This window comes from Oreochromis aureus, linkage group 20 (assembly GCF_013358895.1).
Source record: "Oreochromis aureus strain Israel breed Guangdong linkage group 20, ZZ_aureus, whole genome shotgun sequence".
NCBI classification, from domain to species: Eukaryota; Metazoa; Chordata; class Actinopteri; order Cichliformes; family Cichlidae; genus Oreochromis; species Oreochromis aureus.
Genome location: NC_052961.1, coordinates 10,834,953 through 10,855,422, shown reverse-complemented (window position 1 = coordinate 10,855,422; position 20,470 = coordinate 10,834,953). Strand labels below are relative to the sequence as shown.

General features: G+C 39.5%; 3 protein-coding genes across 5 annotated transcripts in view; 2 read left to right on the top strand and 1 right to left on the bottom strand.

Annotated features, from left to right (window-relative positions):
- pqbp1 (polyglutamine binding protein 1) lies at positions 1-3,872 on the bottom strand. Of its 3 annotated transcripts, none has more exons than XM_039604165.1 (7): positions 3,785-3,872; positions 2,532-2,601; positions 2,323-2,434; positions 1,957-2,057; positions 1,559-1,777; positions 1,416-1,473; positions 1-433 (listed from the first exon to the last, which is right to left on the bottom strand). In XM_039604165.1, exons 2-7 carry the CDS (start codon positions 2,596-2,598, stop codon positions 283-285), a joined length of 708 nt encoding a protein of 235 aa, XP_039460099.1. In that variant the 5' UTR covers positions 2,599-2,601; positions 3,785-3,872; the 3' UTR covers positions 1-282. The 3 variants fall into 3 exon arrangements, with proteins under 3 accessions (XP_039460099.1, XP_031594740.1, XP_031594741.1); XM_031738880.2 differs by having other exon boundaries at positions 2,532-2,599; positions 3,782-3,862; XM_031738881.2 differs by having other exon boundaries at positions 1,559-1,774; positions 2,532-2,599; positions 3,782-3,862.
- timm17b (translocase of inner mitochondrial membrane 17 homolog B (yeast)) lies at positions 3,856-7,540 on the top strand. The gene is made up of 6 exons (XM_031738882.2): positions 3,856-3,941; positions 5,168-5,267; positions 5,352-5,415; positions 5,547-5,675; positions 5,863-5,973; positions 6,623-7,540. Exons 1-6 carry the CDS (start codon positions 3,916-3,918, stop codon positions 6,706-6,708), a joined length of 516 nt encoding a protein of 171 aa, XP_031594742.1. The 5' UTR covers positions 3,856-3,915; the 3' UTR covers positions 6,709-7,540.
- A 2,764-nt stretch (positions 7,541-10,304) lies between these two features.
- cacna1fa (calcium channel, voltage-dependent, L type, alpha 1F subunit a) overlaps positions 10,305-20,470 on the top strand; it is a 22,958-nt gene continuing 12,792 nt past the window's right edge. The window contains exons 1-24 of the mRNA XM_039604735.1: positions 10,305-10,317; positions 12,138-12,188; positions 13,186-13,325; positions 13,425-13,570; positions 13,829-13,981; positions 14,065-14,261; positions 14,371-14,474; positions 14,624-14,766; positions 14,854-14,922; positions 15,010-15,073; positions 15,175-15,201; positions 15,908-16,068; positions 16,182-16,407; positions 16,506-16,713; positions 16,846-16,966; positions 17,082-17,154; positions 17,762-17,825; positions 17,910-17,967; positions 18,049-18,145; positions 18,244-18,373; positions 18,482-18,541; positions 18,658-18,764; positions 18,922-19,009; positions 20,335-20,442. Of these exons, the coding sequence (XP_039460669.1) occupies positions 13,261-13,325; positions 13,425-13,570; positions 13,829-13,981; positions 14,065-14,261; positions 14,371-14,474; positions 14,624-14,766; positions 14,854-14,922; positions 15,010-15,073; positions 15,175-15,201; positions 15,908-16,068; positions 16,182-16,407; positions 16,506-16,713; positions 16,846-16,966; positions 17,082-17,154; positions 17,762-17,825; positions 17,910-17,967; positions 18,049-18,145; positions 18,244-18,373; positions 18,482-18,541; positions 18,658-18,764; positions 18,922-19,009; positions 20,335-20,442 (2,469 nt within the window). The 5' untranslated portion in view covers positions 10,305-10,317; positions 12,138-12,188; positions 13,186-13,260. The remainder of the gene's footprint in view (positions 10,318-12,137; positions 12,189-13,185; positions 13,326-13,424; positions 13,571-13,828; positions 13,982-14,064; positions 14,262-14,370; positions 14,475-14,623; positions 14,767-14,853; positions 14,923-15,009; positions 15,074-15,174; positions 15,202-15,907; positions 16,069-16,181; positions 16,408-16,505; positions 16,714-16,845; positions 16,967-17,081; positions 17,155-17,761; positions 17,826-17,909; positions 17,968-18,048; positions 18,146-18,243; positions 18,374-18,481; positions 18,542-18,657; positions 18,765-18,921; positions 19,010-20,334; positions 20,443-20,470) is intronic.

Genomic DNA, 20,470 nt, shown 5'->3' with positions numbered 1-20,470 from the left:
TCATTTTCACAGTAGTCTTAAGTTTATTATCATGTTCACTGATAGGTCTAGTAACAATGAGAAGTGAACCTTTGGGTCATATAAAAACATATTTACAAATGCTCTACACGGCAGGAGTATGAATAGAGTAGCTGTCCAAAAAGTTCAGCCTTTCATTTCTGACATGTACACATTTCACAATGAAACAAAAGCCTGTCAAACTATGATGTTTAGCATGTGAGCATAATGAAGACCAACTGTAGAGTTGTGGGTTTTAAGATGCTGTCTTCGTGGTATCTGCTTTTACTCCTTGGGTAGTTGGTTTGCTGCGTTAGCCCGAAGAACAGCTCCTGGACTCGGGTACGGACGCTGCTGGAAGAGAGGCCCCGCTGCTGTGGTGTCTGCACCCGTTTTTGCTTCATTGCGTTTAGGCAGCCCACTTGACCACGACCCCCTGCAAAAATGAATACATTTGTGTTTTAACTGCATTTGTAATCAGCACTACAATGTCTTCTGTGGCTGAGAAGGGGTTTTGTCAAGCCTGAGAAAACAACTTTGATCAAATTGCAATGACAATCTCAGCTTTGTTTTAGGAATATTTTTAACAGAAACCCTGGAGGTGTAGATTTTTTAATAGACATTTTCACAGCAGACAATTTGGCTCATGGTGGCAGGAAAACTGCAAATGGGGTAAATTTAGTTAATGATAGCTACAGTATGTTGCATTTACAGCAACAATAAGACTGACTGCACATACAAGGGTTATGGAACTAGCGTGCTGAAGTAGTATGGAGCCATTCTTTAAGTTGTTTTTATACCTGTGCTTTCTCTGATATGCCAAGCCAAAATGCTCTTTAAAAAAAAGTGTATGGCCCCTTCCCAGTGTTCACACGTTCCCACTCTGAGGGCTGAGAGCTCATAAGGATATGAGGCCTTTCTACAAGTCTTTATTTTATGCTTAAGGGAATAAGTGAGTTGTGATAAAAGCTGGTCAAATTTGGTCAAATATTAAGGAAATGTGCTACAATCCTGTATATATTTTCCTCTTTAGCAGAGCATCTTTTATGAAAATGGGAGGAAACCTAATCCAGTTCACTATGAACATCATGCTACTGCAATAAAATCTGCCTCTTGTTGAGGTGTTGTGCCTTGCATGAAATGTAGATTTATGTGATACATAAATCTACATTGATATACAGGGATATCAACTTTGCTGATTAGCATTTTGAATTTTGAGGGGACACACTCAAACACTGTAGCTGTGCTGTGTGAGGGTTTAGTTCTTTCGTCTAAGATAAAAATGTATGATGGGAATTGATTTGGTCTGTCTCTCATAACTATTTTTCAACAAGTGCAACACAATGATTCTGGCAAAATCGGAGTACCAGAGAACGACCTGTATATAGCTTATATCGAGGTGACCATCTGTACTGTACCTTGGAGCATCAGAGTAAGCACTTGGATCCATGGGGTCCATCTCGTCATCTTTTCTACCTGTAAAAAATATTAGGTGTTCAATATTTAATCATGTGAAAGGCGCTGATGTGTAAACATGTAATGAATCAGATGTAAACATTACCTTTTTTGCTTCGACTGTATGGTGCTGCCTCATCTCTTCTCTGCTTTCTTCTGTCTCTGTCCCTCCCATCATCACGCTCTCTGTCTCTGTCCCGGTCCCTTTCCCTGTCCCTTTCCCGATCTCGATCCCTTTCCCGATCTCGGTCTCTGTGTCGTTCTCTGTCCCTGTCTCTGTCTGGTTTCTCAACTTGCTTCTCGCCTTTTTCATCTCCTCCTTCTACTAAAAACACAAGTTAAGGCAAGGATCACAAGATTAGCCATGGCTGAAATCTGTCAAAAGCAAACTGTATTCTGAGATTGTACATGCAAAGTAACACATGTCTACTGTAAGCGGACTGAAATTGTGATCATTAGTGCCTCTTGAAAACATTACATTATAGAGGCTGAATAAAAGCATACCTCTTATTTTCTTGGCAGGTTTTGTTATTACTGCAGTTGGGTCATTTGGGGATAACCAGGCAACCATATCTGTCTCGACATTCCAGTAATAAGGAAGACCACTGTGTAAGGAAAATAAAACATTAGTGATTAATATTGTAACCACAAAATTAAATAAAACTTACTTAACAGTGTTTAAAAATACACTTTAGCTCTCCATGACAGTAGTTATAATGTTCAAGGAGAATTTGACTTCTCAAGAATAAAATGAGAAACAAGAAAGAAAAAGTAATTAGCGCATTCTGATTGTGAAGTTTATAATAATCATTTTGAATTAAAGTATAAAATTCTTATTATATTAAATTATAGTATATTAAGTGTACATACCAAGCAGAATCAAACACTTTGTACCAGTTTGGTGGTAGATTCTCCACTCTGGTGGCTTCATAATCTACATTGTTGTCATCATAATCTTCAGCAATAATCTCCTCATCTGCCCCTGGATTAATTGAAGGGGAAAAGGTTTTTAAACAGCACAAAACATTAGGAGAAATCCATGAAGGACAGAGACCCAAATATGAAATCTGTTCCACTACCTTGCTCTGTTGGTTTAACAATCCCTCTCTTGGCCAATCGGGCCAGCAGTGCTGGAGGTAAAGGCATCCTGAAAGACGGAGTCCATGTGAAACACTGTTCATATTACGGCTGAAATTCACTTGGGGTACCAAAATAACAGTTGCAGAACAAATGCTCATAACACATTATTACACAGTATTAAAATAGTCTTAGATTGGTCATAAATCAGATAATATAATACATATCATTTACTTTCAATAATATGTACCCTTTGATTAATTAGGACATATAGAAACTCATCACTTACACACAAACCACTGAGTCACATGTGGCCATAAAGTAAAATGCACATGATTACCACCATTATATAGTTTAGTGATCTTTAATATAAGCACATTTTGTAACAGTTTCATTACTTTAATGGGCTATTTTATATATTAGACACAAAATTGCAAGTCTGTTAATTATTTTTTTTTAATCATCATTATGTTTAATATTTTTGGTCCACTATTCATTTCACACTTTACTGAACACTTGGTTTTGAAACAGTTCCCATATTTACCTGTTTTTTTATTCTTCATCTTCTTCTTCTTATTATCATTATTTTGTTTTGTCCATTTTTCTGAGGACATTTCTTGTTTTCTGATAAGCGGAGATTATGCCTTTACTGTAATAATTCTATCAACAGCAGCTTTAACACTGCCCAGAACCACATTTTTGCAGCAGACTTGTCAGGTCTGTAGACCATCATTTCCTGCAATACATTATAACTGGCTGTTTTGATGTCGATATCACAATGATATCCATGAATTGTAGTTTAAAGCATGCATCCTGGTAGGTCTTAGAATGACTAAACTCCTGAACTGTTATGTGTCCTGTTATCATATAAAGTAATCCTCTGATCATAAAACTTAAAGTAACTTCATAATCCTAATAAATAAATCAGTTTCTTAGGTTATATGGCCATCCTACGTGAATTCCAGGTAAAACTTTACTAGCTCCTTGTCTTATGTGTATGTCCATATATGTATTTACATATATACACATACATATATATATATATTTTCTTTGTAATAATTTGTACCATGTACAATACGAAATGTTTCCTTTAACAAGAAACTAACACGCTTGCGGTGCATCCGTGGCTGCAGATGTAAGAATAACGCAATAAACCAAACTATGCGTCTCCAAAAAGCATCCACACCACACAAACACAAATGTTAACCTTTACTTCAAAAGACTGAACAATAAGAAATAATTAAATTCTTACCTTTTTTTAAAAAAAAAAAGGTGGCCCTTTTTTTATCGTCAAGCTAACGATACCTCTTTCCAAAACAGCATACACGGCGCGCTTAATGATGACGTAATCACGTCCTCTTGACGAAGACGACGACGTAAACAGACATGGAGGAGTATGCCCGAGAGCCCTGGTAAGATTAGAATTTAAGCGTTTGTTTTTATTTTACTAATTAAGTTGGAGTCAAGTGTTGACTTTTTAATTTCATACTCAGTTTTGATGTGAGAGTGAGCAGAAAGGCTCTGTGGGTGTTGCGGCCTGCTTATTTAAGGCATATAAAAAAGATAAAGCTGTTATATGGAGGCGCCTTCTGCACACACAATAAGCTGGTAGAGTCACCTTTATCTGAAAATGTCGCTGTTTTTAAGTGACAGCTGGAGTTAGGATAGAAATTAAAAATAGTGGGTATTTTAATCTCAAAATATGGTTCCAAACAGGCAGTACATGAAGCTTTATTTATTTATTTATCAAGTTAAGACACACCTCGAGTCAAGGTTGATCCCCTACAAGTCAAACTTTAATGACAGAGTTCAAAGGAACGGGATAAAGAATCCAGATATCAGCCACTTCATTAGGCATACCTGTCCACCTACTTATTAATGTAAACCTACATTCTGTCACTTGGCAACAACTTAGTGCATTTAGACATATGGACATGGTCATGACGCATTGCTGAAGTTCAGGCTGGAGAAGTTCAAACAGTTGATTTTTATTGATTTTGAACATCACATGATTGTTTTTGCCAGAATGGCCGATCTTTTCAATATTTTCGAAAATGTTTAACTACAGCCTTTTTCCCACAAAAGAATTTCTAGGGTTTTATAGAGAACAGCGTGAAAAAGAGAAAATATCCAGTGAGCAACAGTTATATGGTTGAAAAAGCCTTGTTGATGTCAGAGATCAGATGAGAGTGGTCAGACTGCTTTGAACTGAAGGCAGCAGTAACTCAAATAACCACTCCTTACAACTGAAGTGTGCAGTATAGCATCTCTGAATGGACAACATATCAAACCTCAAAGCAGCTGGGCTATGGCAGGAGAATGCTAAATTGTCACTTCCCTTCTCCCCACCTCATTAGTTCTTTCACTGCTGTTTGACATATTCATTTATGATGTTTGATATGTTTTCTAACACAAACATAACTCAGAGGTGAGTATTTAGTTATATTTAAGGAGCTAGTTCTTCATCCTTGGGTAATATACATTTCTCAGCCAGAACTGTGCCCATATTGTCTTCGGCGTCATCCAGACCCCGATAGATAACTTCTGCATTTTGTATATGTACTGGATGTTAGTTGTCAGATATATCCCCATTGTCAGTTTTCCTGTCACATAAATATCCATTTCTCTCTTAACCCAGCCCCTGGAGGATAGTGGATGACTGTGGAGGTGCTTTCACAATGGGTGCAATTGGAGGAGGGGTGTTCCAGGCGGTCAAGGGCTTTCGAAATGCCCCTGCTGTGAGTTCAAAACACAGGTTTTTGTTTGTTCTCTGGCTTGTCAGGTTGTTAAAGGCAGAATTCAACTGAGCTCTAATATTTCAGGGTGTCAGACACAGGCTGAAAGGGAGTGCAAAAGCAGTGAGAGTTAGAGCTCCACAGATTGGAGGTAAGGAGTTCCTGTTTTTTGTTACACATGGCAGTTAGTTAGTAATATACCATTTTTTGTGTAGATTAAATTGTTTAGGTACAGTTAGCTTCATACAAGTAGCTGAAGTCTGGTTACTTCTTATGTTGCAGGTAGCTTTGCTGTATGGGGAGGGCTCTTTTCCACAATCGACTGTGGTTTGGTTCGTCTGAGAGGGAAAGAGGATCCTTGGAACTCTATAACCAGTGGTGCGCTGACTGGAGCCATCCTAGCAGCACGCAGTAAGGAGCTCATTAGCTCAAAAGAAACAAGACACCACTGTGTCTCTCTGTGTCAGTAAATACAGCCCCAATTCTGAAAAAGTTGGCACGCTGTGTAAAATGTAAACAAAATTCCAATTCTTTTTGCAATTGGGTTTCTACATTGGGATAATTAGTGTGACTCGCTGAATATTGCATTTTTCTTCAGGTGGACCTCTAACAATGATGGGCTCTGCAATGATGGGGGGGATTTTGCTCGCTCTCATTGAGGGTTTTGGGATTCTCCTAACCAGATACACAGCGCAGCAGTTTCAGAACCGTGAGTGAAGTTAATTATGTTTCAGAAATGATATTTAAACTGCACAGAACCAATGGTTTATCAGTAGTTTAGCAAAATGTCACATGATTAAATGTGCGAGTGGTTTTATACCCCTGTACTGGCGTCCACTCCTCAGTTATGGCTGGACTTCGGCATAGGGCAACATTTTTCATCTCACTGGTCCCATTTTTACTCACCCTCACCACACTCGTAGCATTTTTTGTTTCTATCAAATGTTTTAAAGAACCTGAGGAAAATCGTCCACTCTCTCAAGGTTCTTGTGCAGTTTAATTTGTGTTTCCTGTTTGATTAATTTTTCCCAAGAACACAATTTCTCACAATGTTAATGATATAACAACTTATAAAAAATGCTGAAGAATGTGAGACTATTAAAATAGTTTTTTTAGTGTTACTGTGAATAACCAGTCAAATGTGTGAGCATCAGGTTTCCTCCAGCACGGCTCAAGTTAGATAACCTGCTGAGACATATCTTATTTTGGATGAGATGAGCCGAGGGAAGGCTACCAAACCAAAAAGCCTGAAAGCACTTTCTAAATGTTCCTGAGGGAAACATAGATTATATCTTGATTACATGCCAGTGAAGCATGAAAAACTGACTTTGTTGTGTCTTCTTCCTTGATTTCTCCAGCAATTCCCTTTGCAGACGACCCTAGTCAGTTACCGCCAAAGGATGGAGATCATCAACATCAGGGGCAAAGGGGGCAGTTTCAGTAGAGAAGGTTCAGGACTGAAGCCAGCTGTGGACAACCGAAAGGATAATAGGAATGCCAGCACATGAACAGCATCTACCAGGATGACCAAGAGGTGGAGATACTGGTCCCTACTGGATGCTAATACATACCTCAGGGACAAATTACTGTTTCAGTTATTTATGAGTAAATCTTAATAATTTCCTCATGTTTGCACCACCTGAAAAATCAATGTTTTCAATATTTATGATTATTTTCTTCAATGTGTAGTTCTCAAAACCACATAATAAGTTAATTTAGTCATTATAGCAACATGTATCTATTAAAATAAATAATTTTCAGCCCATTTGTATTCTTGGAGACACTGCTCAAGGAACCAAATAAGTTTTATCCAAAAACTGCTTTATGCTTCCAAAGATCTTATACTTGGGCTGATTATGTATTTTAATGACTGAAAGGCAGAAAGTTAAAATAAGAAAACTGCACATCTTTAAAGTTTTGCATTAGATAGATATTTATTCGAATATTAACATTAATATTTATTTACCTGTGAGGTGTTAAAGAGGACATTTGAGTTTATTTTTGTAGAAACTCAGCAAAACCTTTTTTTTTTTTTTTTTAGTTTTTGTTGATTATAAGTGTTTGTCTAGTCTGTTGTCTGTGCACCATTTGTCACTTTAATTGCCGCATAAAGCAACAAAGCACTTTTTAAAAACCTGAAAGTCTCTTATTTCCTGAAATTAGCACCATCCACAAAAAAATTCTATCAAATCGATCTGGTTACAAACTGTCAGCAAATATTTATCGTAATAAACGTACTGTGAACAATGTTCCTACAAATAATAAAGCTTCAGATAATCTTTAAAAATGTGATCGATTTTTGTTTTCATGGTTGTGACTTCTTTTTCAGGTAATGTATAATATGATGAATATTTTTGCAGTCTTGTGATTTACTGCTGACTGGCGCCCCCCGTCGCCGGCCTTCCGGTACTGCATACAGTGGCTGCTTCTCTCCAAGGTCCTGAATATTGGGGTCTCAACTTGCAGCTGTTTTCTTCATCTTGATGGACTATTTTCTTAATATTATTCTCTCTCAAAACTAAAACATCGAGGCAAACTCCCACAGAGCCGGAGAGTTTCTCCACCTCCACCTCCACCTTCCCCTTGAAAGATTTCCCTTGTCATCCTTTTAAACGGCTCAACTACTTTAATCCTGACGGCTGGCCGCCGCGAATATATGCACGCGTTTGCTTTAATATTCCTCACCGTTGTGTGCCCGCATAGATAAACTTAATTGCAGTCTTCATTTACTCACCGCAAGAAATGACCAGAAAGCGGCTTTAATTGGATTTATGGGCTACAAACAGGCGGTGAACAGAATGGCCCGCAGCCTCTCAGCTGCACCGGCTTTCTGCATGTGGATATGAAATGACAGGCTACAGATGGTCATTATTTTTTTTTCCTTCTCTCTTTGGGGGCCAAATTCAAATCTGTGATCCATTACGCATCACAGATTTTGTGAGGAGTTGATGGTGGTTTTCTTCAGTGATTTCGTGGCGTTAACCTGCGAAACCTGCGAAAATGGACCCGGCGAAGAAAGGTATGGTCTGTCAGCCGTACAGGAATGTGCTTAGTGTGCCTTCACTGCAAAGCCACGCGTAACATTTGCTGTTTTATTGCACTGTAAAGCTATTCTGAGTGGAAACAGACAAACGCAAGATGAGCAGAAACATTTTTGTCATGACGCTTTTCTGAAAAGTAACAAAACCTAACTAGTAAAATTAAAAAAGGGGCTTTTATAATAACCAGAAAATGCACAGCTGGTCTCATATTCAAAGTTTTCTTACTGGGGCAGACAGTTTATGTCTTGGCTACTCGTTTAGTTTGTTCACGGATGGGATGATAAAAGTACCCTCAGGCTTATTCTCTGTGCAGTGCCTTGTCAACAGGTGTTCGTGGGTCTACTTGGGGATAGGGCTGGGCTAAGTGCCACACTGCTCCCACTAAAGAAGTAGGTCACATCTGGTCTTATAATATGAGGCCTCCAGGACAGAATACCTCCCTGTTGCCACAGCCACATGTCAAATCCTTTCCTAATTGTGTTAGATAATAAAATCTGAGCTCGCATAAACAATGCTAGAGTAACATGACTTGAAACAGGACTGCAAATGCACACTGGAACGGGGCAAAACATTCTTTAACTTGCATTTTTTTTACACTGAATCTACGCCCCCAAACAAAAGAAACTGTTACCTTGCATGTATATATCCTTACTTACAGTAAAACAACCCAACCCATGCCCAACACAGTTAATATTCACTGTGTGTGAAAATGCACATTTTCACCCTGCCTTTTTAATCTTTATGTATATATTGACTTATTTATTTTCAGATGCCCTCCCTGGGGCCGATGCAGGCAAATCAGACACCCTCGGGTCAACTGGCTCGGTCAGAAAAAGAGGAGGGGGCGCCAAGAAGGCGATGCAGGCAAACAAGTCTGCCCTCAGGGCCCCCCGAGCTCTTTGCTGCCTCACCCTTAGCAACCCCATCCGGATGGCAGCGCTGGCCCTGGTGGAGTGGAAATATCCTTTTCTCTGAGAGGGTTGCAGTGTTTTTCTCTGCACATGTGGTGTGTTTTGGTTTGTGTATGTTTAATCCTGCATATGATGCACATTTATTAATAATCATTTGGTTCATATATTTTCCTGGAGAGATACGTTCACAAGGCCCGCTCTTGCCTTAACTAGAGTCTGCAAGCCCTTTGACATTTTCATTCTTCTTGCCATTTTTGCCAACTGTGTGGCCATGGGTGTCACCAAGCCGTTTCCAGATGATGATTCCAACCCAACCAACCACAAACTAGTAAGTATTCAGTGAACAAATATAAAATAATTTGACAAAGCTACCAAAAATTTACATCATATGCCAGATCACAGATGATAGTGTGGGTCAAAGATATGTTTTTGGACACATGGATATGAATAAAACAGCTTGATAGTGAATAACTTACCAAACACCTTCTGTATGTGATACAAATTGGCATATTTTTGTTATTCAGTTGTTTTGATGGCATCTCTAATGTAGAAAATTAAGGTAAAAGCCAGTGACGAAGAGACTGGACCAACTCGCTGTCTAAAGGGTCCAAGTCTCTGCTCCTAAAGGTTATTATTATCCCAGTAGGAATTGCTAGAAACTTGTTTAAACCCACAGTGGGCGGGTATGCCCAGCGCTTGTCCAAATGCCTACCCTGTTACCTAACCAAATAACCCTACTCATCAGCAGTGATGGGAATAACGGCGTTACAAGTAACGGCGTTACTAACGGCGTTACTTTTTTCAGTAACGAGTAATCTAACTAATTACTATTCCTATCGTTACAACGCCGTTACAGTTACTAACAAGGTAACGCGGTCCGTTACTATTTTTCAACAAACAGACGGTTGAAGCTGTGTTCAGCTTACCGCATCTTATATCAGCTGCAGGAAGTAGCTGTAAGTACTCTGGACGCTACAGCTTTAAGCAGCTGCGCGCTCTCGCGGACGGTAATCACAATCGCTGTCTAGCACAACACCTGGAGCTCAGGGGGCAAAACAATCGAGTGCTGCTGTTTGACTGAGGAAGAATAAAGTAGTCGTGGTAAGTCAATCACATGACCACTTAAAGACAAAGCAACAAGGTGCCAGTTTTTAAATTGTGTTGATAGGCCACGTAAAACCAGAGTCATGATAAACAATATATACGCGGCGTTTTTTCCTCAATAGTTTCGCCACGTTAGCGCTAGCAAGCACTCTGTGCTTATGAGCAAAAAACAAAACAAAACAGGGCAAGTTTTAGGAGTGACGGATAGAGAGAGAGAGAGAGAGAGAGAGAGCAGAAAAAGAGAGAGAGCGAGTTTTGAGATGTGAGATTTGTGACGTTTAGCGTGTTTGGAGTGTGTAGTTAATGTGTTGTCTTGTGTAGTTAGTGTGTAGTGTTGTGGATAGTTTTGTGTTGTGTGTTAGAACAATGAGGCGACTGCTGTCTCCAGGTAGAAACAGCAGTGATACACCTGCTGCTGTCAGACCTGCAGGTATCAGGCTGTGATGTTCTCCTTTGTAGTGGACACAAAATATTTTTTTGGAGTGGCACAAATAATTTGTGTGGCATCTTATTGTTGTTTGCAAAACTTGTGCATAGGATTTTAAAATTGACAATTAATATTTGCATTTGAAGTTATGAAATATGATTCATTAAACATGTTTGTGGTTGTTACAGTAAAAATATAACTTTTTCTACTCTGATTTTATGGTTTTTATCTGATTTTAGATCAATTCTGGTTATACAGTATGACAAAATGAGAACATAACTGTAAATTCAGGCACGTGAGGTTGCGCTAAAAAGAATGATACCAAACAAGGCAAAGCAAATAGTTTTTAAAGGTAAAATGTGGAGGGAAAATCAAGAGTAGTAAAAAAATGGCCAATTATACCCTGGACCCCAGGGGGTTAAACGTTCTTTGTTTGTTTTTTTTTAAGTAACGCAATAGTTACTTTTCCAAGTAATTAATTACTTTTAGAATCTTGTAACTCAGTTACTAACTCAGTTACTTTTTTGAAGAAGTAACTAGTAACTATAATTGAATTACTTTTTCAAAGTAACTTGCCCAACACTGCTCATCAGACACAGTTACCAGCCACTCTGGTTCACAGCAGTTCCCACACTCTGACACTTGTTGAGTTGCTAGGTTTTTACTTTAGTGGCCAGGAAAATAGGTCCCCGAGGACACGTTACTTTTGTGGGCTAGAGCAACTGGTGAGAGCCTTTAAAGAGATGTAGCCATGCAGAAGTCTAAAACCTTACTATTAAATGAAAAATCCAACAAGTGCACAATTTAGACTTTGTCTGCAGATAAAGTATTTATTTAGACATTTAAGCAGGGGCAAAGCATGCAAGAGGAATGCTAGACAATGTATAGCTCGTTATGTAACCTCTGTGTGGAGGAGTATACATCAGGCATCCTGACTCCTGCAAAGGGAAACCCAACTTAGTGCAGAAAGGAGAAGGTCTGTAACCTTACATAGAAGGGAAGGAAGGAAAGTGAATTTATGTCTTTACCAGTGCTTCACCTTTACTCCTTAATTTGCAGGATACATGACAGATTTATTCATTTTTTAGACACATCTGTGGATACTTGGCAGTGGTGTCAGAAAGTCAAATAGATGAAGAGATCATATCGTTGGAGGACGTGTGAAGAGGAAGAAATGTTTGATGAAAGATCTTACATGGAGGAAGTCTTGTTATCTATAAACGTCAAAGAGACGCTGGTGCTTTGATCATATAGAGCTGCCTTCATCAAACTTCAGAAAGGAGGCTTGGGCCTTGAGAATATAACACGGTTAACACTTTGTATTGTCATGTGATGACATGTCTGATCTCCTTTTACAATTTTTATGCTTTTCTGTTCCTGGTTTCTGCAGCTTTACTCTCAGTAAGAAGATTTCCCTTTGCTTTCCTGAAATCATTGAGCAGTGAGCATGACCGTTATCTATCTGAGACAAACATGCCTGATATGTATTATCAGTCATTATTTTATTAGTTCAGTCGGTATTTCTGGTGTTCTGGTGGATGGTGATGCATTAGCGTGGAAAAAGTTGTGCCACAACCTCGGTGACGTGACGTCTATCTGGGATCATGACTTACCTAAACACCAACCATCTGCATCTTCTTTCCTTCCAGCACTCTCTTTTTTTCTGATCTCTTTTGTCCAGTGAATCAAATGTCATATTTTTGTCAAATCGTAAGCAAGTTCTATTAATAATAAAAGATTCCTATGACTAAATAATAACTTAATATATTTATAAAATAAGTCATGCAATTTTGCTTTGTTTTACATAATCCTGACATTGTTTGCAGAGAGATAACAGTGGATTCGGTATTTGAGTTTGAGCTCAGACCCTTTTAGTCAAATGTGTAGTGGACACACAGTCGCAGCAGGATAGATGTTAGTAGATCTCTTTATTGGATTTCACAGAGCTGACAGTTGAAGATATTCTTCATTGGAGACTTAACTATATCCGTTATCATCATAACTTTTGGATCAGATTTTGGGGAAGGTTACAGATTTTCCAAGCTCCATCTTCTGACATTAAAGCACTTCGTTACTGGATTATAGTGTCAGCGTGAGGTAAAGTCCCAGTGACAGTGACACTGATTAGAAGCTTTAAGCTGAAGGTTACAGAAAAGGGATCTGTTGGCAGACTTATGCGTGTGTTAGACAGTGGGTTAAGAGGTTAGAAAGCCAACAGTATCAGCTCTTAATGACTGCACAGGTTGGTTTTTGCATTAGAGCAGGAGTAAAAACCAGTTGCAATATGTGCTAAAAAGGAATAACAGCCTCTAAATGTCAGCCCTAACAATAACTTGACATTTTCTTTGGTTTTTGTCCATTTTTTTCACATTCCATCTGTAAAAGGTCCTTCCAATTTTAGTTAACCCTCCCCGTGTTACCTTTTCTTTTGTTCTCAGGAACAAGTTGAGTATGTCTTTCTCGTCATCTTCACCATTGAGACCTTCACTAAAATTCTTGCCTACGGCTTAGTCATGCACCCCAGCGCCTACATACGCAGCGGATGGAACTTGCTTGATTTCATTATCGTCATTGTTGGGTATTTTGTGTACTTTTTAAAGTCACATTTTGCATCCACGAATGTTGTATTGTTAGTACGAAAAGTCAAATACAGCAGCTATTTTCTGACTCTGTGCAGGTTGTTCAGTGTGATAGCAGAAGCAATGACAGATCACAAGCCCGGTGAGGCCCACCATGCTGCAGGAAAACCTGGAGGCCTGGATGTCAAAGCTCTCCGAGCGTTCAGAGTGTTACGACCACTTCGACTTGTATCTGGAGTGCCAAGTGCGTCAACTACAATTAGCTTATTTACTTTTAGTATTATTATTATTTATTATTCTCAACATTTTGTTCTTTTTATATATATTGTAATTGTATTCTTAACATTTTGGTTTTATTCTTCACATCTTTACAAATTTAAATCCCAGACATTTCAACCTCTATACTTCATCATATCTTAAAAAGTCAAATTCAACTTTGTTATTTAAACTTCCTCCTCTTTTTCCACCTTTTGGTGGTTAATGTTGTTGTTTGTCTTGTCAGGTTTACAAATTGTGTTGAACTCCATCATGAAAGCCATGGTGCCCCTGCTCCACATTGGTATGCTGGTCATGTTCGTCATCATAATCTACGCCATCATCGGCTTGGAGCTTTTCATTGGGAGGATGCACAAGACGTGCTACCTCATCAGCACAGGTCTGTGTCATTCTGTGGATTTTCCATATGTCATTGATTTCTAGACTCAAAGGCTTTTGGTCTCTTGCTGTTTTCTGTTCCAGGTCTCATGGTGGAGGATGATCCAACACCTTGTGCGTTTGCTGGGAACGGCCGCTTCTGTGTCACTAATGGGACTGAGTGCAGGGGCAAGTGGGAGGGCCCCAACGGAGGGATCACAAACTTTGACAATATCTTCTTTGCCATGCTGACAGTTTTCCAGTGCATCACTATGGAGGGTTGGACAGATGTACTCTATTGGGTACACATACATATTACTAGATCACAGTTTTCAAGCTCCATTTTTTCTTTTGTTTTCTTTTGTTGATTGACAATACTTATTTGTACTTTATGCCTTTGTCTCTGTGCAGATGAATGATGCTATTGGCTATGAGATCCCATGGATTTACTTTGTTTCTCTGGTCATCTTTGGATCATTTTTCATTATCAATCTTGTATTGGGTGTGTTGAGCGGGTGGGTAGTCCCTGCATTGCAGGTTTCAACTTCCTTTGCGTGAATTGTGCTATGAGAAACAAAGGCGATACTTTAAAATGAATCTACCACATATGCCCCTCATGGTTTTCCTGTTCTTATTAAGTTTGTGCTTGTATTTATGAGCACAGAGAGTTCTCTAAAGAAAGAGAGAAGGCCGTCGCTCGCGGTGAGCTGCAGAAGGCACAGGAGAGCAAGCAGATGGAGGAGGACATGATAGGATACATGGACTGGCTCATAGAGGCCGAGGATGTGGACGAAGAAGGAAACAAACGTTAGTTAGGAGAACATTTACATTCAAATGTAAACTCTCAAATCCTTACATTTGTACATACAAATCTGCCTCTATGTGTCTTTGAAGGTGCTGCAATTGCAAAGAAAAAGATGATGAAGAAGTTTGGCTGGTATAAGCACAGTGAGGATGGAGGAGGTATGAAGCTGCTGCTTGTTGCTGTTATTATTTTTTTATTTTACCTGATAATCTCTAACAGCCAGTACGTGTGTGTGCATTCAACAGAGTCAGACTCTGATGATGATATAGCATACCTGGATGATGATAGTGGCTTCTGTGCATCTCTCATGTAAGGAAACAAAAAGGTCAACATTGTTTTAAATCATTTTTTCTGTGGAGGAGATGGTGTCATTTTATTAATGTTCCTCTCTTGTTTTATTTCTTTCACAGGGCAAAGATGATGGCCAATAGTTTCTGGTAAGGATAAGAGAAAGTGTACGACACTACAAGAAGATATATTTCTTATTGTATTATCCATAACTTTAGACTCAGTGGGTTTAAATAAATGATGCATTTTTTCACACCTGAAACAAAAAGAACTTTCTTTTCAAGTTAATGGTAAAATAATTATGAAAAATAAATATGATATCATGATTTTATCACAGCTCAGGCAGGCACAGGTGGTTTTCCTGCTTGCACACTAAAAGCTAAACACAAATTTTGGCTAAATGAGAGCTGGTAACATAAAGTACTATACACAGGATGTGAAAATAACACAAACTGGAAATAAAGAAAACAGAAAACAGATAAATTATTTTATGGGTGCAGTCTACAAAACTATAAATCTTTGAATTAAGGCGTTTTCAGTCCCATTATGACAGGTGTATAAAATCAATCAACTATTGATGCAGTGTGCCTTTACAAACTTACTGAAAAATTGATCATTTTAAAGAGCTCACTGAGTTTGAGCGTGGTACTATAAAAGGATGACACCAATGAAACAAGTCAGCTTGCGAAATTTCTTCCCTCCTAAATATTCTGTAAGTGGTTAGAACTTGTAGACCAGAGCGGATCACTCAGTACTGAGGCCAGTGGTGTGATTGTGCTATGTCATATTAATATTTTTTGACTGTACATGTCTAGTATGCATACAGTAAAGATGTTCATTCTACTCTTTCTTTAGTGACCAGCTGTGCCAGCTGAATCACACTCTCAGGAAGAACTGCCGTGTTGCAGTAAAGACCACTAACTTCTACTGGTTGGTGCTTTTGTTGGTGTTTCTCAACACTGTGGCCAGCGCTTCAGAGCATTACGGGCAACCGAAATGGCTCACAGAAATGCAAGGTAATAAATAGCCCCGCCCATTTTTATTCTAACCCGTGATCCCAACCATCTTTATGCTTTGATTCTGAATGAGTCAGTGATATAAGAACAAATGTTACTTTTTTGTCCCTCAGAGCGAGCCAATAAGATCCTGCTGCTGCTCTTCACTCTGGAGATGTTGATGAAGATGTACGCCTTTGGTCTGCAGATCTACTTTATGGCGCTTTTCAACCGCTTTGATTGCTTTGTTGTGTGTGGCGGTATTCTCGAGACACTCCTCGTAGAATTTGATGTCATCCCGCCCATTGGCATATCGGTGCTACGTTGCATCCGACTGCTCCGGATATTTAAGATGACTCGGTAATTAGTGATTAAACCCTACGTGAGAAGGGAACTACAAATTTCCATGCCCTATCTTCCCATCCTGATGTGTGATCATGATGTCCTGTCATTTTTAGGCACTGGGCTGCCTTGTCTGATCTGGTCACTTCACTGCTCAACTCTATGAAAGCTATCTGCTCCCTTCTGCTTCTGCTCTTCCTCTTCCTCATCATCTTTGCCCTTCTGGGTATGCAGTTGTTTGGAGGCAAATTCAACTTTGATGAGACTCAGATGAAAAGAAGCACCTTTGACTCATTCCCTCAGGCGCTGCTCACATGTTTCCAGGTGATTTACATCTCCAAAATCTCTCTCTCTTATGCTCACTGCTTAGCATTTCTGTTTATGGTATTGATTAGATCTCCTTCGCTCTGTCTGTTGAATGTCTTCTTGTTCATCTCGGATGGACTTTTGTTACAGATCCTCACTGGAGAGGACTGGAACGCTGTGATGTACGATGGCATTATGGCATACGGAGGGCCAATATTCCCTAACATGGTGGTGTGCATTTACTTTGTCATCCTCTTTGTCTGTGGTAACTGTATCCTTTTCAACAAATGATTATCAGCAATGATATCAGCTAGAACAGTCTAAATATTAAGATTGGTCTTTAATTTTAAAAGGAATAAACAGCAATTCCTTAATTTTGTGATCAGACATCCTGCTTAATGTCTTCTTGGCTATCGCTGTGGACAACTTGGCAGGAGGTGGTGGGAAGAAAAAAGTCGAGTAAGTTTGATATATAGACTGCAGATGGATGTAGCTACAGTCACCCAAATTTGTGAACTCAGCATTACGACTATATACAGTCGTGAAAAACACAAATATTTCACAGTTCATCCTTATTGCTTTCATCGCAATTAAGAGGATAAGTAGCAACAAGTTAATCACATGGACCTGATTAACTCAGCGTCAGCCAATCTCATCACCTATTTAAAAAAGCTTGGTAGTTTGCTGGTCTGGAGCATTCAGATCTGTGTTAATACATACAGAAAGCTAGGAGAAAGCTTCTTCTCTCTAAAGTTTTGCATCTGAGCAAATCCCGTGACTTTGGGAACAATGCCCTTTGGACAGACATGACCAAAGTGTAGATGTTTGGTCAGAATGCATTTTTGTATCATTACCCCATACCATCCCCTGTTCCAGTTTTTGTCCCTCCCACATCGAGTTTAGCTCAGCCGTGTAGGTTGCAGCTTGGTTCAATATGCTTAAGGAAACGGTGACGCATTTATAACCAACTTGTTCTTTTAATTTCTGCTGCATTTACGGATCAGTGTATTCAATACAAAATGTTATTTGAAGCATAACAGTAGTGTATGAACATTTATTTATTCAGAGAGAAAAAGGAAGAGGAAGAAGAGTGGGATGAAGATGAAGAGAAAGAGGATGAAGACGCAGGGGTAGGGAGCTTTGATATTTTTTATATATTATATTGAATGTTTATAGAAAGCGAAGTAACCCCTGACATTTTGTCTCGGGAGCAGAACGAAGATGACGACTGGCAGGAAAATGAGGAGCTGAGAGTCATCGAAGGACTGGAGGGTGAGTTTGATAGACATTACACCCAACAGAGAGATATTAACTATCTTGACCAACAGTGATTATAATGCGTCTTTATTGTAGGAGTGGCTCCTCTAAAGCCTGATTTCTCCGGACCCAAAGAAAAGATAGTACCAATACCCGATGGAAGCTCCTTCTTCATTCTTGGAAAGAAAAACTGGTAATTTGAAGTGACGATGAACCCGAGAAATGATTGAAGGGATACAATCTAATACCAGTGCAGTGCACGTGATTTCCTTCCCATTTTTCATTCTTCAGTTTACGAGTCGCCTGCCACAACCTCATCCATCACCCCTACTTCACCAACTTCATCCTCATCTTCATCATCCTCAGTAGTATTTCACTGGCTGCTGAGGATCCCATTAAATCCCACTCATTCAGGAACACTGTAAGGCCAAGCTTCACTCGCATTTCCTGTCACATTCCCTACATGTTTACTGACTCATAATATTATCTTCATGAGACTGAGAACTGATTTAGCTTCTGTCTTCCTCAGGTGCTGGGATATGCTGATTATGTATTCACTTCAGTTTTCACTGTGGAGATCGTACTTAAGGTAACAGCTGTAAAGAACCAAATCTAATAGAAAATGATGCACTAGCAAACCTCAGAAGTGCATGGCAGTGCAATGAGTTTCTGACTTTGTTTCTTCACCCTCTCGCTCATGTTTAGATGACTGTTTATGGAGCTTTTCTGCACACTGGCTCCTTCTGTAGAAATGCCTTCAACCTTCTTGACCTGCTGGTTGTCAGTGTGTCACTCACGTCCTTCTTTCTGCAGTGAGTAGATACACGTGAAACACAAGCTGTGGTTCTTCTGCCGGGTTCTGGCAGAAAGATCAGGAGCAGTTGTAGCAAAGAGAAGAAATTTGAGGATAACTTTTTTAAAATCAGCTCAAACTTTTCTTTTCTAATCTCTTTTCCTTGTTTCTTCCAGCTCAAGTGCCATCTCTGTGGTGAAGATTCTCCGAGTGCTTCGAGTGCTCAGGCCTCTTCGAGCCATTAACAGAGCCAAGGGACTGAAGGTAAACAGTTACATTCTGTCTAGTTTCATTCCTATATTCATTTAAGCATTATTTCAGACAGAGCACCAAGTAAAGCTTGGTCTCCAAGCTGATAACAGCTGATCCCACTGCCTACCTACATCGGCTGATGGCTCAGCTGATACCCTTCTATGTATCCAATTAGCAAATCTCATAAAGGGTGCGCCGTTCAGCCTGCTGCATCTGCAAGCCGCTTGTACCTCAGCTCCTCCTTTTCATGTCATGTCACACTTAATCAATGTCATGTAAACTCACTGATCACTTTATTAGGTACACGTGTTCATCTACAAGTTAACACAAACATCTAATCAGCCATTCATATGGCAAACACTAATTTAGGAATGTAGACATGGTAAAGAGAAACTGCTAAAGTTCCAACTAAGCATCAGAAGAAGAAAGGAAATTGAATTGGCTTTGAATGTGACATGATTGTTGGTGTTAGATAGGCTGGTCTGAGTATTTCAGAAGGTGCTCATAGACTGGGATTCATCTCTCGGGTTCAGTGAGTATGGTCCAAAAAAGGGACCAGTGAGTAGCAGTTCTTTGGCTGAAAATGTCTTGTTGATGTCAGAGGTCAAAGGAGAATGGCTAGACAGCTTCCAGCTAATAGAAAGACAACAGAAAATTCAAATAGCCACTTGTTACAAACAAGGTATACAGAAGACCATGTCAGCACAAAAAAGCCTTGAAGCAGCTGGGCTACAGCAGCAGAGGACCATGCAAGCTACCACTCCTGCCAGCTAAGAACAGGAAACTGAGATTATAATTCACACAAGCTCACCAAAATTGGATAACAGAAGATTGTAAGATTGTGACTTTTAGATGGTAGGGTCAGAATTAGGTGTAAACAACATGAAAGCATAGATCCATTGTCTCATGTGTCAACGGTTCAGGCTGCTGGTGGTGATGTATAGGTGCGGGGGATATTCTTTTTGGTCCCTTTGTAGCAACTGAGGATCCTTTAAACACCACAGCCTACCAGCATTTTGTTTCTGATCATGTCCATCCCTTTATGACCACAGTGTGGTCTTCTGCCTTCTAGTGGCTAATTCGAGCAGGATAACACACCATGTCACAAAGCTTGAATTGCCAAGCAGGTTTCTTGAGCATGCCAATGAGTTCACTGTACTCAGATGGCCTCCACAGTCAACAGCTCAGTCTAACAGAGCACCTTTGGATGTGCAGCTGACAAATCTGCAGCAACTGTGACAATATTGTTGTTTACTGTACAATTTATTCAGTGTACATAAAAAAGTGTAACATGGTGCTTTTTAGTCACATCGTTTTTGCTGTTTATATGTTCACAGAATGTGGTGCAGTGCGTGTTTGTGGCGATCCGCACCATCGGCAACATCTTAATTGTCACAACCCTCCTCCAGTTCATGTTTGCGTGTATTGGAGTGCAGCTTTTCAAGGTTAATGTTCACACTTTCAGCATGATAA

Bases quoted from the DNA above. Each gene is read 5' to 3' on its own strand.
- timm17b (XM_031738882.2), top strand. From the start codon at position 3,916: ATGGAGGAGTATGCCCGAGAGCCCTG. The intron at 3,942-5,167 runs GTAAGATTAGAA...CTCTTAACCCAG, and splicing joins GAGTATGCCCGAGAGCCCTG to CCCCTGGAGGATAGTGGATG. The intron at 5,416-5,546 runs GTAAGGAGTTCC...CTTATGTTGCAG, and splicing joins TAGAGCTCCACAGATTGGAG to GTAGCTTTGCTGTATGGGGA.
- pqbp1 (XM_039604165.1), bottom strand. From the start codon at position 2,598: ATGCCTTTACCTCCAGCACTGCTGGCCCGATTGGCCAAGAGAGGGATT. The intron at 1,474-1,558 runs GTAATGTTTACA...TATTTTTTACAG, and splicing joins ATACAGTCGAAGCAAAAAAG to GTAGAAAAGATGACGAGATG. The intron at 434-1,415 runs GTACAGTACAGA...TCATTTTTGCAG, and splicing joins GCTTACTCTGATGCTCCAAG to GGGGTCGTGGTCAAGTGGGC.